At 34.2% G+C, this 14,785-nt stretch overlaps 1 protein-coding gene across 2 annotated transcripts in view; it reads left to right on the top strand.

Moving 5' to 3' along the window:
* Klhl4 (kelch-like family member 4) overlaps window positions 1-9,439 on the top strand; it is a 59,937-nt gene extending 50,498 nt beyond the window's left edge. For both annotated transcript variants that reach the window (XM_013024986.1, XM_013024987.1), the window contains 3 exons: window positions 527-739; window positions 6,621-6,792; window positions 9,060-9,439. In XM_013024986.1, the coding sequence (XP_012880440.1) occupies window positions 527-739; window positions 6,621-6,792; window positions 9,060-9,119 (445 nt within the window). In that variant the 3' untranslated portion in view covers window positions 9,120-9,439. The remainder of the gene's footprint in view (window positions 1-526; window positions 740-6,620; window positions 6,793-9,059) is intronic.
* Window positions 9,440-14,785: the final 5,346 nt, after the last annotated feature.

Genomic DNA, 14,785 nt, shown 5'->3' with positions numbered 1-14,785 from the left:
GCAGTAGCTTATGATAGGGATTCTGATGTTAGGTTTTTAGACTGCTGGAAAACATCTTTAAGATCATTCTAACAACAATTTTAAGTTCACCTACTTTTTTTCTGTGCAAATTTCTTATGGTATTGCTTGTTATATTATTTCAAAATTACTTGAACAGAGATGATATACCTTTGGGAGTAGGCTAGACCTTAACAGTTGCCCAAGATAGATCTTTTCGCAAACTCAGACCATGCATTGCAAGATAATGAAGTAATAGTACATATATAATACATCAGAATTGTCAAAAACGCAGATGGACATCGTGGCTTATAACTGTAATGCAAGATATTCCAGATTGGAAAGATCACTAGTTGAAGCCAACCCTAGGCAAATAGTTATCACAACCAATAAACTGACATCCCAGCTACACGGGAGGCATAAATAGGAAGATGGAAATCTAGGCTGGTCTGGATAAAAGTCCTATTAAAAAATTGCTAAAGCAAATTCTGCAATTCTCTTTTGTTTTTTGATTTTTTGTTTTTTTTAGATTGTATGCTATTGGTGGACGTGATGGAAGCTCTTGCCTGAAATCAATGGAATCCTATGATCCACACACTAACAAGTGGAGTCTGTGTGCTCCAATGTCCAAAAGACGTGGAGGTGTGGGAGTTGCAACATACAATGGATACTTGTATGTTGTAGGGGGCCATGATGCTCCTGCTTCTAACCGTTGCTCCAGGCTTTCTGCTTGTGTTGAAAGGTAAACTTCTTCTACTTATGTGTGCATGTGACCAGTGGGTTCTTTAGAAATGAGCAAGCTCTTGAAAATACTCCAAGGTGATCTTCCAAATAACTGTTAATCTTTTATATTTACTGAGTCCAAAATATTTTTTAAATCCCTATGAATTTAAATTCAGTATAAAACTTAAAAAAATATGTCTTTGTAATGGTCATAGTATGAATCAAAAAGATTAAAAATAAGGAAAGTTTATGCTAATCTCCCAAATAATTGTTAATCTTTTATATTTAGTCTTAGTCAAAATATTTTTTTAATCTTAGCTGAGTGCCTATTGCTCACACCTATTATCTTAGCTACTCAGGAGGCTGAGTTCTGAGAATCACAGTTTGAACCAGCTACACTTATAAAGCACTAATACAGAAATGGAGCTGTAGTGCAAGTGCTAGCTTTGAGCAATAAAACTCAAGGACAATGCCCAGAGTCTGAGTTCAAGCCCCAGGACTGGGACATTGCTCAGAGCCTAAGTTCCAGCCCCAGGACTGGTACACATATACAATAAGAATTTAAGTTCACTATAAAACTTTATAAAGTAGTCACATTATAGAATAATAAGTCAGGAGTATTAAAGAATAAGGAAAGTTTATGCTGCTATTTCAGTCAATTCACCAGACTCAAAGTTAAATGCAGTTTGAAAAATCATTAACATAAAATACACAAAATTCCCTCATAAACTTGTTGATGATTTTCTGAACAATGACTATTGGAATAAGTAACTACTTTCCTAAAATAAGTTCTTTGAATGTGAGACATTAATTTTGATGAATGGTGTGGCAAGTTGGTTAAATCAAGGGTCTTATGGTCCTATAAGTTTTATTATTTTTCCATTCACATTCCCTTTTAAGATAGACAAAATGTATATACACAATAAAATAATAGTAACGGAGCAAATTTTGATGCTTTTGGTATTCCTTATGTCATTATGATGGATATTCACATTTTTGCCATAAAAACTGTCACTGATGATTTGATAGGAATTGCACTGAACTCCTGATCACATTTTGTAGTATTTTTCAACTTAGAACATTGAGTCCAACAAACAATAAATTAAAGACATGTTTCTATTTATCAGTACCTTCAGTTTCTTCCTACTCAATTTGGATTTTCTTTATTTCTCTTTATTGCTTAATTGTCCTGGCTGAAACTTACAGAATCATCTTGAATAGAAATTTTGGAAGAACAGACTTTTCTTTGCAGTCATAGAGGGAAAACTTAGAGGGAAACATTACTTTTTTAACTGTTCTGACAAGTATTTTAGTATCCTGTCTTTGTGTCTTTACAGAACAATTTCTGGAGATGAATTCTTTTGAATGGGCCTTATTTGTATTTTTTTTTCTGTTTCTTTGTATACCTGTGATCTTTTGTTGAAAGTGGACATATGGAAGACAGACTCTTCCCTTATAACATTAGATTGGGTTCATGTACAAAAATGTCTTTATTAATTAGCAAGTCATGCTCTCTATCTGTGATCAGCTCAACATAAAATCTTCAAGCTTTTTTAGGTTTTTCCTTTAAATGGTGTGTTTGTGTGTGTGTGTGTGTGTGTCCTCATACAATGACTACTTTTAAATCTTTAAATATCCATGTAAGTCTGAGCCCAGTTGTTTCTGAGTCTATTCAGTTCTTTAGCTCACTCATCACTTGTTCTAGTTGTCTACATATCTCTAATCTACATCAACTTAAAGAAGCATTGCCCTATGCCAGTAGAAATATATTAGCCTATTTCCTATTTGCTTTTGTGGAAAAGTTGATGGTATGCGGTACAACATAAAAGCAGTTCCCTCATCTAAAAATGGGAAAAGAATAATATAATCTCATAGGTTATGGGGTTAAAAAATATATGATGTACTTAGCAAACTGTCTACTATATACTAAATCTCAGAAGTTAGTGCCAAGTATTGTTCCTCTCAGTATTATAAAGTTGCAGTTGTTTGTGTTAATGGTCCTTTAAAATTAGTATAAGTTTTATGGCTGTCACTATCCATTACTTCCCTGTCATGTTTATTGAAAAACATTTTAAAAATTGTACTACTGAAGTATAAGTTTCAGAATTTTGTACTAGTACAAAATGGAAAGAAGTATATTATTTGATTTGATTTATGGGTTAATAAAGTAGCTCTAAGATGTTAAAATTAATTCAAAAGAGTATTTGAAGTAAACATAGAAAACAGAATGCTGAAAAAATCTTAATAGAAATTAAAAGATGTAATATATAAAGGAAATAAAACACAGTCATTGAGAATCATTGATGTCTAGTATGCAGATCTCAATGCTACATGGTAAAATGAATCCATTTGTATTAGAACAAATAACCCTTTTTATTATTGTGCAATTCCACATTCTATTATCATAGAATCATGAAAAACTATTTTATAAGTTGGCTTCTTCACATGCAATTATGATACAGCTGTTTCAGTAGGAAGTCAGTCACAGATGTACAAATTATGGAATTAGATATCACCATTTCTTTTCTTGAATGGATTTTCAACACTTGTTTGCTTAAACACTGTTGTTCTACTCGATACCATTGGAGTCTCTTATTCAATTGTATCAGATAAACATTTAACTCAAAAGATTCTAAAACCTCCATATTGTTTGGGTCAGAGACTGTTATTTCTATAATGCTAATAAAGCAAATTGAATTTAGAATTTCAAGTAAATTATACCTAATTCTTCTTAAGTGGGACTATAAGTCCCTGACTAATTCTCCTGTTCTCAGTTTGAATTTTACTTTTACAAGAATATATGTACTTATATCAATAGTAATAGGAGACAGAAAAGAATGCAGTAGCGTCTCCTTCCACACCCCCTCCAGTAGCTGTTGTTATTAGAGTTCATGATTATAGCCATTCTAACTGGAATGGCTAGTTTTGCTTTTATAATTATCACTGCATGTCTTTAAGGATGGTAAACTATATTGCCATCATTTTCTTTTTTTTTCTTGTGAAAATATTGTACAGAGGGGTTACAATTATATGGGCAAGATAATGAGTACATTTCTTATCAAGCATTGTCGCCTCCTCCTTTGTTTCCTGTTACCATCCCTTCCACCTCCCCGCCACCTCCCCTCCTAAGGCTGCATCCCCCACCTTTCCATTTCACCCCTTCGCCATGCCAAAGTTGTAAAGTTCGTTTTTCCACATAACGTCTTGTACATCTCATTGTTGCAATAGGTCCACCTGTATCCCTATTTAAACAATTTATTTCCCTTCCCCTCCACAAATTATACCAACATCAAATACAGTGAAAACGGGTTATATTGTGTGGGAGGGACACACAAAGCAACAAAGAAATCATCTTATAAATATGTTAGAAACAATAGCAAGAAAGAAAAACCATTTGAGTCTTTATCTTGGGGTTCATTTCGCTTAACATCAACTTATCTGAGCGTTTCTGCTTGTCTCAGGCATATACTAGTTATTGCAAATAAGGGAAACCATGGGACGTATGTTTCTTTGGGCCTGACTTACTTCACTTAATAGATTTTTTTTTCCAAGTCTTTCCATTTCCTAACAAATGGGGCAATGTCATTCTTTCTGATGGAGGCATAGAATTCCATTGTGTATTTATACCACATTTTCTTGATCCATTCATCTTCTGAGGAGCATCTGGGTTGGTTCCATATCTTAACTATGGTAAATAATGCTGCAATAAACATAGTTGTGCTGGTAGCTTTAGTATGGTCTTGATCGTGATCATTCCAGTAAATGCCCAAAAGTGGGATTACTGGGTCATAGGGGATCCATACTACTTTCCAAAATGGTTGAACAAGTTTACACTCCCACCAACAATGCAGTAGCGTCTCCTTCCACACCCCCTCCAGTAGCTGTTGTTATTAGAGTTCATGATTATAGCCATTCTAACTGGGTTGTGGTGGTATCTCAATGTTGTTTTGATTTGCATTTCTTTTATGGCTAGAGAGGTTGAACATTTTTTCATGTGTCTATTGGCATCCTTCTTTCCTCTTCAGAGAAGTTTCTCTGTAAGTCTTTAGCCCACTTATTTATTGGGCAGTTGTTTCTTTGAGGATTTGTTGTTGGGGGATTTAATTTTTTGGGTTCCAGGTATATTTTAGATATGAGACCCTTGTCCGTTGTATGGCTAGTGCTGAGCTTCTCCCAATCCATGGGCTTTCTATAATAAACCAACATTTCCTCAGTTCTTCTAGTTAATCAACCAATATACTGACAATATGATTCTGAGCAGTAAGTGACATTCAAATGCAGACAAATGTTAGTGGTTGGATGCAAATGAGTTCTGCTTCCCTATTCATACACTTCCACATGGGGACTGTTACTGAGTGCAGCTTTGCTTAACAATAGCTGATGTTTGGAAGATACAGCTTGGTTAGAACATGCAATTATGAATTTTCTGACTTTGTGTTTTCTAACATTAAACTCAAGATGATCTACTACATGACTATTATATTTAATAGATATTGAGCTTGTCCTTGTGACTTTTTAGATAGCATTAAAATATTTTTGAGCATGAGGTCAAATATGTATGGAAGCTGAGAGGAAATTATTTAGAAAATGTTTACAAAGATAAAGTAAAAATGACAGGTTATAGAAGTAAAATAAATTAGAAACTGATAAGTGAATTTGTTATGTGTGTGCTTGTGTGAAATCAGTCTTCCTCAATGGACTCTGTGTGTGTGTGCGTGCGTGCGTGTGTGTGTGTCAGTGTGTGTGTGTGTGTGTGTGTGTGTGTGTGTGTGCGCTGGTCTTAGGGCTTGAACTTAGGTCTGGGTACTGTCCCTGATCTTTTATACTCAAGGCTAGTACTCCGCTAGTACTCTACTATTTGAGCCACAGCTCCACTTCCTGCCTTTTTGGTGATTAATTAACCATAAAAGTCTCATGGACTTTCTTCCCTGGGCTGACTTTGAACCTTGATCTTCAGATCTTAGCCTCCTGTGTAGCTAGTATTACAGTCAGGAGCCATTGGTACCTGGGTCCTCAGTGGACTTTTAGAAGCAGATAGTGGGCCTGGGCACTTTCCCTGACCTTCTTTGGCTAAAGATTACCACACTACCACTTGAGCCACAGTGCCATTTCTGTGATAATTTATTTTTTTAATGGAGCAACATTCCAGGAACAGTTTATAGATTTCAATTTTACATATTTTTCAAACATACCTTAAGAGTCAGTAAAAATATTAGGGAGGATTTTGTTTTTATTCATTGAATTACTGTTCATTGTATTTACTGAAAATGTTGAGTATTTATAAAATTTTAGTATTAACAAAAATTAGCAAAAATTGAACAATTTAACAAAAGTAAAGTTATTATGCGATATAGTCTTATTTATAGATCAGATCAAAATAGGGTAATTAAAATCTTAGGCTCCTGTAAAGATATATAAAAACACAGACAGGAAAATACAAGATAGAATTTTATTCATTCCATTAGAAAATAATATCAAAATTAGAAAACTAAATTTACAAGCAAACCTGAAGCACTTTAAAATTTGAATTATAATAGAAACAGAATCATGCTTCTCAGGTCTAATTTTAATAGCCAAATAATAAAATGTAACGTTATCAATGTTTATACTAAATGATACTAATATGAATAATATGATATACATTAAAAAATAATGTTGAGATCTGAATATGTGAAATTTCCAAGAATGAGTTCTAAAATGTAGTTAGGAAATCTTTTTTTAAGTATGCTTTCAGCATCCTCTAGTGGCCACATTGAATTATGTCATGCACATACTCAACCTACATTGACAATGGTTTTAGTTCTGTTTGCCCTAATAAGTATATATTTCATTATTGATATTATTTTATACTGTAAGATTGTTGGATTTTCTTTCCTAATTGCCTTCCTAAATCTCTTAAGATATGATCCAAAAAGAGATTCCTGGTCAACTGTAAGGCCCCTGAGTGTGCCTCGAGATGCTGTTGCCGTATGTCCACTTGGAGACAAATTATATGTGGTTGGAGGATATGATGGACATACTTATTTGAACACTGTTGAGTCATACGATGCTCAGAATGATGAATGGAAGGAGGTACTCACCAACATATTCATATTTGTATATTTCACATTTTAATGTTTATTTTTAGTATTAATTGTACATTGTTCCTTACCATGTCTTAACCATATGCTTTAGTGAAAAGGAATGTATGTGTTCTATTTATGCCTTATAAAATTACTAGGGAATGTAGTTGACCATTAACAGGATACTTCAGTACCTATATGAAAGAGGATTATTCTTATGGCTTCATGGAAGTATTTCCTTCACAGAAAAGAAGTTAATCTACTTCAATAGTTCCAGAGCTTCTCTCTGGGAAACTACCTATGTAGGTATTGTGAATTGTGAAATGCACAACTATGTTCCTTTCTGTGATTTAATTCCTTTATTGGCTGAGAGACTGTGAATGTCCATACTCGTAGCTTCTTCAGTTATTCAAAAATTTAGTGAGCAGAAAAATGCCAGAATTAAATATTCTCAAAAGAATCATATAGAATACCTAAAAAATATGGTACTGAAAAAGAAGGTCACTGAAAGCGTATCCTAAAGATGCTAAAAGAAAATTACTTTTGGAGGTTGGGGTCAAGGGAAAGAGGCATAGACAAATGAAGAGAAAGAGGGAAATGCAATAAAAAATTCACTATATATATACTGCAAAATTAAGGAAAGTAAGTAAAGGGATAGGTTGAGAGAAATGGGTAAGAGTGAAGAATGGGGTGACAGTGATCAGTATTCATTGTATTCATAAAGTGCTTTGACAAATGGCAGCTCCTTTATAAAACTACTTAAAGGCAATTGAAAGAGTGGAGAGTAGGATGAGATGAGGAAGACTTACATACAGAAAGAATTGTACAGATCTCTAAGTGTTGGAGCACATTTTTGAATGATATGCCCACACTTGTTTCTGTTATTTGTTGAAGAGGACCCTCTGAGGTGGATCATAAAACATGAACTTTTGTGAGCACTTTAGAGCTTGACTTGATCCTTCATTTTCATCAACAGATATTTACTGAGTGCTTAATATATGCCAAACTGCTGCATGTATAATAGATTTTAGGGAGATTTTTCAGTAGCATATTTTAAAATATGAAAGAACCATGGCAAAAACTAATTTAGCAAAAAGAAAACCCACTTATCCACACATCCCATTCTTTACAAAAATAACACTGTTGATCACAGAAACTATCTAAGGCAAATTAATCTCTAAACTGCTAGGAAACTGAATACTTCTAATATATGAATTTATTTTCTAGGCATTGTATAAAACATTGTGCAATGTACTTTCTTAGAGGGGCTATTTATCTTTCTGTGAATGTATAAAATAAAAAGAAATTAAAGAATGAATAAAGGACCTTTCAGATATTTTTCCTACTGGTAGGCTTAGATTTGTATATATAGGTGATTTGTCAATAAAATTATGAGTTAATATAATAAGGTATGATAACTTGTTTTGTGTGTGTGTGTGTGATGGTTCTGGTGCATGAATTCAAGACCTCACACTCTGTCTTTTTATTTTCACCCATAATTAGAGCTATACCACTTGAGCCACCTCTCTAGTTCATGTTTTTAAATAGTTAATTGGAGATAAGAGTCTCAGGATTTCTCTGCCTGGATTGTATCCAGACCATAATCCTCAGATCTTGGCCTCTTGACTAGTGAGTATAGATAAGCACATGCCACCAGCACCAGCTATTAAATTTACTATGTACACAAAGAAGTTGACAAAAGGGGTTCTGTCTGTCCCTTCAGAACATCTCAAATTCTACCTTTTAAGTAGGTCCTTAACTTTAGCATTGCTCAGGACTAACCAGAAATAGGGAAAAAATTATTAAACAGAATTTTAGGTAAAAATAATCAATTTATTAATAAATTATCAGTGTAATATTAAATTCCAAGAATATATTGGAAAATTCTAGATCATTTACTAAGAGCTCTAGATTATGTTCTTGGGTCTGTCACTATTTTAATGTATGATATTTGGAAAGAGTAATAAGAGAACTAACAGTAGTATCATATGTCAAATTCTTGTCATTCATCATTTTCTCCATTTCTCACAAAAATCTTCTTGGGTATTATTTGCTGTAATCTTTGAAGTGTCCCAAGATCACATGATCTTCAGATGTAAGTCTGTTATTATGAAAGTAGATTATTTCGACAATCATACAGTGTTTTGCAGGGTGCAGTTTTTCTTATTTTTATGTAAGGTTAAAATTGGAACAAAAACAGGAAGGACTTTTTAAACTCTGACATTCTATAGTATGCTAAAAATGCCTTTCACACAGTGTTTCTTCTTTTTGTTTTAGGAAGTTCCTGTTAACATTGGAAGAGCTGGTGCATGTGTTGTGGTGGTGAAACTCACTTAAAACTCAAAAGAATGGCAGCAGGATAATTTCAAGAAACAGAGCAGGTGGAACAAGAGGAAAAAAAGAAAAAGAAATAGGACATTTTCTTCACTTCATAACCAAACTTGAAAATCATTGCGTCAGTTTAATATGTTCTCATTTGTGAAGCTGGAACCAATTTTAAACATGAGCTACATGCAAATCTTGAATATATATGTTGTCAGAGCTGATAATATAAACAGAAATCCCCTATGCTAGCTTTTGACTCTTTATGGTAGCATGTTAAACTACTTAAGCAAAATTGATAGTGACTGAAGTGTTAAGGTGAGAAAAGCATCATTAGTTTTTTTTTTTTTTTGTCGGTCGTGGGGCTTGAACTCTGGGTCTGGGCGCTGTCCCTCAGCTCTTCAGCTCAAGGCTAGTGCTCTACCACTTGAGCTACAGCGCCACTTCCGGTTTTCTGGTGGTTTATTGGAGATAGGAGTCTCACGGTCTTTCCTGCCCGGGCTGGCTTTGAACCGCGATCCTCAGATCTCAGCCTCCTGAATAGCTAGGATTACAGGTGTGAGCCACCAGCGCCCGGCTATCATTAGTTTTTTTAAGTTAAGAGCCTGAGAAGATAAAAACAGTTTGTATTTAAGAAAAGGTAGTCTGTTATTTAGAATATAACTTAATATCAGAAAAAATGTCTGACCCTTAAAATATGAAGGCTGATTTTCAGGGACATACCATTGTCTTATTCAAACAATAGCCAAAATACCTAAATAATATCTCACATTAACCTGAAAATAAGGGTTTACTCTATCAAGGCTTAAAAAGCAGACTATTAGCATAATTTACCATGTTAATTATATCAATATTTTCCAAATTTTATTCTTTCCATAATTGACAGAGCTATCAAGTAGATTTGATAATTCTTAACATATTGCATTGTTACTTAGTTACCCATAAAATACTATTGTAATGCCACAAACATAATCCATATAATAAAACAAAGAATATTTATCATATTGATATAAACTGTGACCGTAGCTTCCTAGTGTCAGGGGCTCATTTGTAGAGAAAGTAATGTTCTCCACAAATATTTGTCTTTGTAAACACCTACATTTAAGTTAAACAACTTTAAAAATAATGATTTTACCAAAGAAACAAAAAAATTACATAGTACCTTTAAAACAAGAGCAACAAAGAAAAAACCTCTTGTGTCCATATCTTGGGGTTCATTTCACTTAGCATCATCTTATATGGTCATAAGTACATAGCTTTTGGCCTTTTCTTCTTATCTGGTATAACCCCTTTTGTCACTATATTTGATTCTGGTGCCCTTCATCTTGTATGTGCATTTTTCTAATTTGGGGAGGGAAAGGGAAATAATAAAATGCTGAAAAGGATACAGGCTGACCCATTGTAACAATGAGACTATGTTGAAAACAAACTTTAGAACTTCAGGGGTGGAGGGTAGGAGGAATTGGGGAGGTGGGTAGGGAAGGTATGGTGGGGGAAAACAAAGGAGGGGTAACAATACTTGATAGGAAATTGACTCATTACCTTACTCATGTAACTGTAACCCCTCTGTACAATATCTTTACAATAAAAATAATGATTTTTAAAATGCATTAAAATTGAGAAGTTACATAGTATTAACATGGAAATACCAAAATATTTCATATATATGGTCCATGCTATAGTTAGGTTTTATGTACAAACACATGCCTTTATGTTAATGTTATATTTATAACATCACTAGACTCTTAAGGACATATGTTCTGCAAAAAATACACCTTTTAAATAGAAAAGTAACAAAATCTATTTCAGTCATATTTTAACTTTAAATTCTTATTTCCATTTAGTCCACGTAGTTACAAAATTGTAAGGCAAAATATTGATGTGATACTCTTTATGAAAGTAGCTTTTCAAATCAATGTTCAATTTCAGAATTTCTATAACATGTTCTATTAAATTAACTTTATATTGTAGACTGTTAAACCAACAAGTAAAATCCAGAGTGATACTTATAAACATACTGCTCTGTAGTCATTTTACAAAGGGACAGCATACGTTGTAGAAAGATATTTGTACTTTGACAAATTGAATTTAAATAAAAATCTTTTTCCTGTAGTTATAAAGAGTGTGCAGCCACCATCAGGTTTAGAAGGTATTTAGATTTTCATGAATGCTAGAAGACATACAGATAAATTGAATCACTCCACATGGTATATATGTCCCAAAACATCACATTACTCCTGATAAGGTAATTATTTTTTCAATAAAAAATAAGTCACTCTAGGCATTAGTGGCTCACCCCTGTAATCATAGGCATCTAGTAAGCTGAAATCTGAAGGGATCATAATTTGATCTTCTGTCAGCCCAGGCATAAATGTGTGTACAACTCCATCACCAATTAATCAGCAAAATGCCAAAGTGGAGGCATGGCTCAAGAACCACCATCATCTCCCAGCTTTGAGTAAGAAAGCTGATTTGAGAGAATAAGGCACAGACTTCAATCCTTGGTCCCTGCATCATCATCATCATCACCATCATAAACCACACATTGGTGGCTCACACCACTGATTCTAGAGATCTTGAAAGTCGCAGCTCTAGGCATTCTAGGTAAAAATTTTGGCCAACTCCATCTCTAAGGTAGCCAGCAAAAAGCAGTGTTGGAAGCATGGCTCAAATAGTATAGCATCAATATAGCATTCACAAGAATCTGAGTTCAAACTCCAAAATCCCAAGGAAATATTAATCAAATTAATCAAAGTACTTTTTGGTGTTATGTTTTGAACACAAGGCCTTGTGTTTGCCAAAGAAATGCTCTGCTAATAAGCAACACCTCTAGCCCATTAAAAAAAAATTAAGCCTTTTCTCCCTTGGCAATACCTGTTTTGCAGTATGGTTGTTACAGACAAGGAAAAAGAATCCTAAACTAAGTGTTAAAATAAATATTGAACAAGTTTACACTCCCACCCTTGCAACAATGAGATGTACAAGTCGTTATGTTGAAAACAAACTTTACAACTTTGGTGTGGGGGAGGGAAGAATTGGATGGGGGGTGGGGAGGATGGGAAGGGGAAACAAAGGAGGAGGCTACAATGCTTGATAAGAAATGCACTCATGTAATTGTAACCCCTCTGTTCAGTATTTTCACAATAAAAATAAAAAATGATCTTTAAAAAAATAAATATTGACACCATTTTCGCATTCCTATTATAGTTCTAATTATCTCCCTTAACATGCATGCATCTGTGTACAAAACAGCATATATGAACCATGAGGCAAAATAAACATTCATATTCTTTTAAAATAGTATCTTGATATATATGAATTTAATTAGTGTTTTATGTCCTGCAGACTATATATATAAATTAGCCTAAATGTATGGAATTTATACTAAACCCAGACCTATAAAACACATAAAATATTCCAAATGGTAATCAGAAATTATTGGCCTCTGCAAAGTCCAGCTGAACTTGCCAAGTATCCATTTTATCTAATGTCATCAAACAGCCCCTTTCCATGTGCTATATTCAGTGCATATCACTGTGATTAAACCATCCCACCTGACTTGGAATGAGTTATATTTTACAATGTTGATACAATCATCAGAGCATGTCTCTTCATATTTTAAAATAGGCCTAGAAAGATAAAATCAGATGGATACCTTTGCAAATCATATGTTCATGAATCTATTAGATGGATTCAGTTTTGTCATTTCTGCACTAATGAGATGAAGCTGGAGAAGAAGTCAGGCTTGAATAGTCCATCTGATTTTATTAGAGCAATCCTTGCCAGGCTAATGAACTTTAATGTGGCCAAATGAGGGAAGTTCTGAATGAGTGGATATAGACCATGCTTTTCCACTAATTTGTCTTTCGGTGGCTTAAAGTTTTATTCAATTTATTGCTAATGCATGTGCCGATTTTAGTGTAAAATTAGTGTTCAATACATAGTTTTGGAGCCGGGCGCTGGTGGTTCACGCTTGTAATCCTAGCTACTCAGGAGGCTGAGATATGATGACTATGGTTTAAAGCCAGCTGGGGCAGGAAAGTCTGTGAGACTCATCTCCAATTAACGACCAGAAAACCAGAAGTGGCACTGTGGCTCAAGTGGTAGAACACTTGCCTTGAGCTGAAGAGCTCAGGGATAGCACCTAGGCCTAGAGTTCAAGCCCCATGACAGACAAAAATTAGTTTTGGAAAATAATAAATTCATAGATTTTTAAAAATGAGATTGGAGATTGTGTTTATTTAATAAAAATGCAAGACAAAACAATATTTTACGTTTATTGCTAAACTCAAGGTGTAAAATCAAGTCTTTAGTTGCCAGGGATTGAGAGGGAATTTAGAATAGTAAACCCTAGTAGTAATGGAGATAATCTTAAAGTTAATGAACTACATTCGGGAATGTGTTGTTTATTTTATTTTATTTTATTTTTGTCGGTTATGTTGTATCAAGAAAAAGTTGACAGAAGATAAGGTCTTTAAATAGTTGTCAGATGAATAAAGCAAGTTAACCAATCTCCATGCATGCTTCATTTTATTCATAGTATTAAATATAGCTCTTTGTCCTGTTTTGTATCTGGGACAACTCAAACTCAGCTGATTTCAAATGACTCCAATTCATCTTCCATGTACTTGATGAAGTTGTTGTTGAAGCTACCTGCTACTTCAGTTTTGCTCATTATCTCTAGAATTTGTGTTTTTGTAGTATGTCTCCTCATTGAATTTCTTATTTTCATGTTTTCCCCTATATTTGTTGCCTATTTTTTTCCTCATTGTTCTCTTGCCAATAAGTTTCTGTAAGACAATTAATTGGAATTGTTGTCAAGTATTCAGCCTATTGGATTAGTTACTCTCATTTTACTTTTTTTCTATATAGGGTTATGAGTTTTTGATTATTGGTGGTCCTTGTGGACTTATATTGGTAATAAAAAAGTAAATATGACATGGAGACATCAGCAAGGTGTGGAGGAGGCTTTGGAATGGAAAGCCAGAATGAAGCAGGGATCTGATGGCCTTCATGAACAAACTTTATATTCATGTCCTTATGTATTCTGTCTAACCTAAAGCCTGGCCAAGTAGGTGGTTAGGCTTAGGTCCTGGGCCCAGATAAAGCCTGGGCTCCTTTGGGACAATCCAATGTTAAGGAAAACTACAAGCCTGAGACTGCTTAAGTAGATCTGGATCCTGGATTAGTGGGCTGTCTTCGAAACTGGGTTTCTGAAGCAATCAGTGGCATGTGTTTTGGACCCTGAGGCTACAGGGGACGAATGCCACTTGGAGTGGCCATGAGTTTGGTACAAGCTGGATTCATTGGTGCCATGAGTAATATGAAATTATTTTTCAGAGCATTGTTAATGTATCTTTTCTTATTTCTGTGTTATACTCCAGTGTTATAATCTCATATGAATTTCTTAGATCTTTTGAATATATTTTCATGCATAGACAGTAGTTCAAATTAATGTTTCAGTTCCAGCATAAGTAGTAGGAAGACCTCTTCTACACCTTGCTGATATCTCCATGTTATCTTCTTTTATCATCATAACTTTTGTGAAATATACAACAACCTGGCAAGTGATTCTTAGAAAGATAATGGGAGGCATTGCCCCATTTGTTAGGAAATGGAAAGGCTTGGAAAAAATTATATTAAGTGAAGTAAGCCAAGCCCAAAGAAACATAGGTCCCATG

This window comes from Dipodomys ordii, unplaced genomic scaffold (genome assembly GCF_000151885.1).
Source record: "Dipodomys ordii isolate 6190 unplaced genomic scaffold, Dord_2.0 Scaffold80, whole genome shotgun sequence".
In the NCBI taxonomy this organism is placed as follows: domain Eukaryota; kingdom Metazoa; phylum Chordata; class Mammalia; order Rodentia; family Heteromyidae; genus Dipodomys; species Dipodomys ordii.
This window is presented reverse-complemented; position numbering and strand designations above follow the sequence as displayed.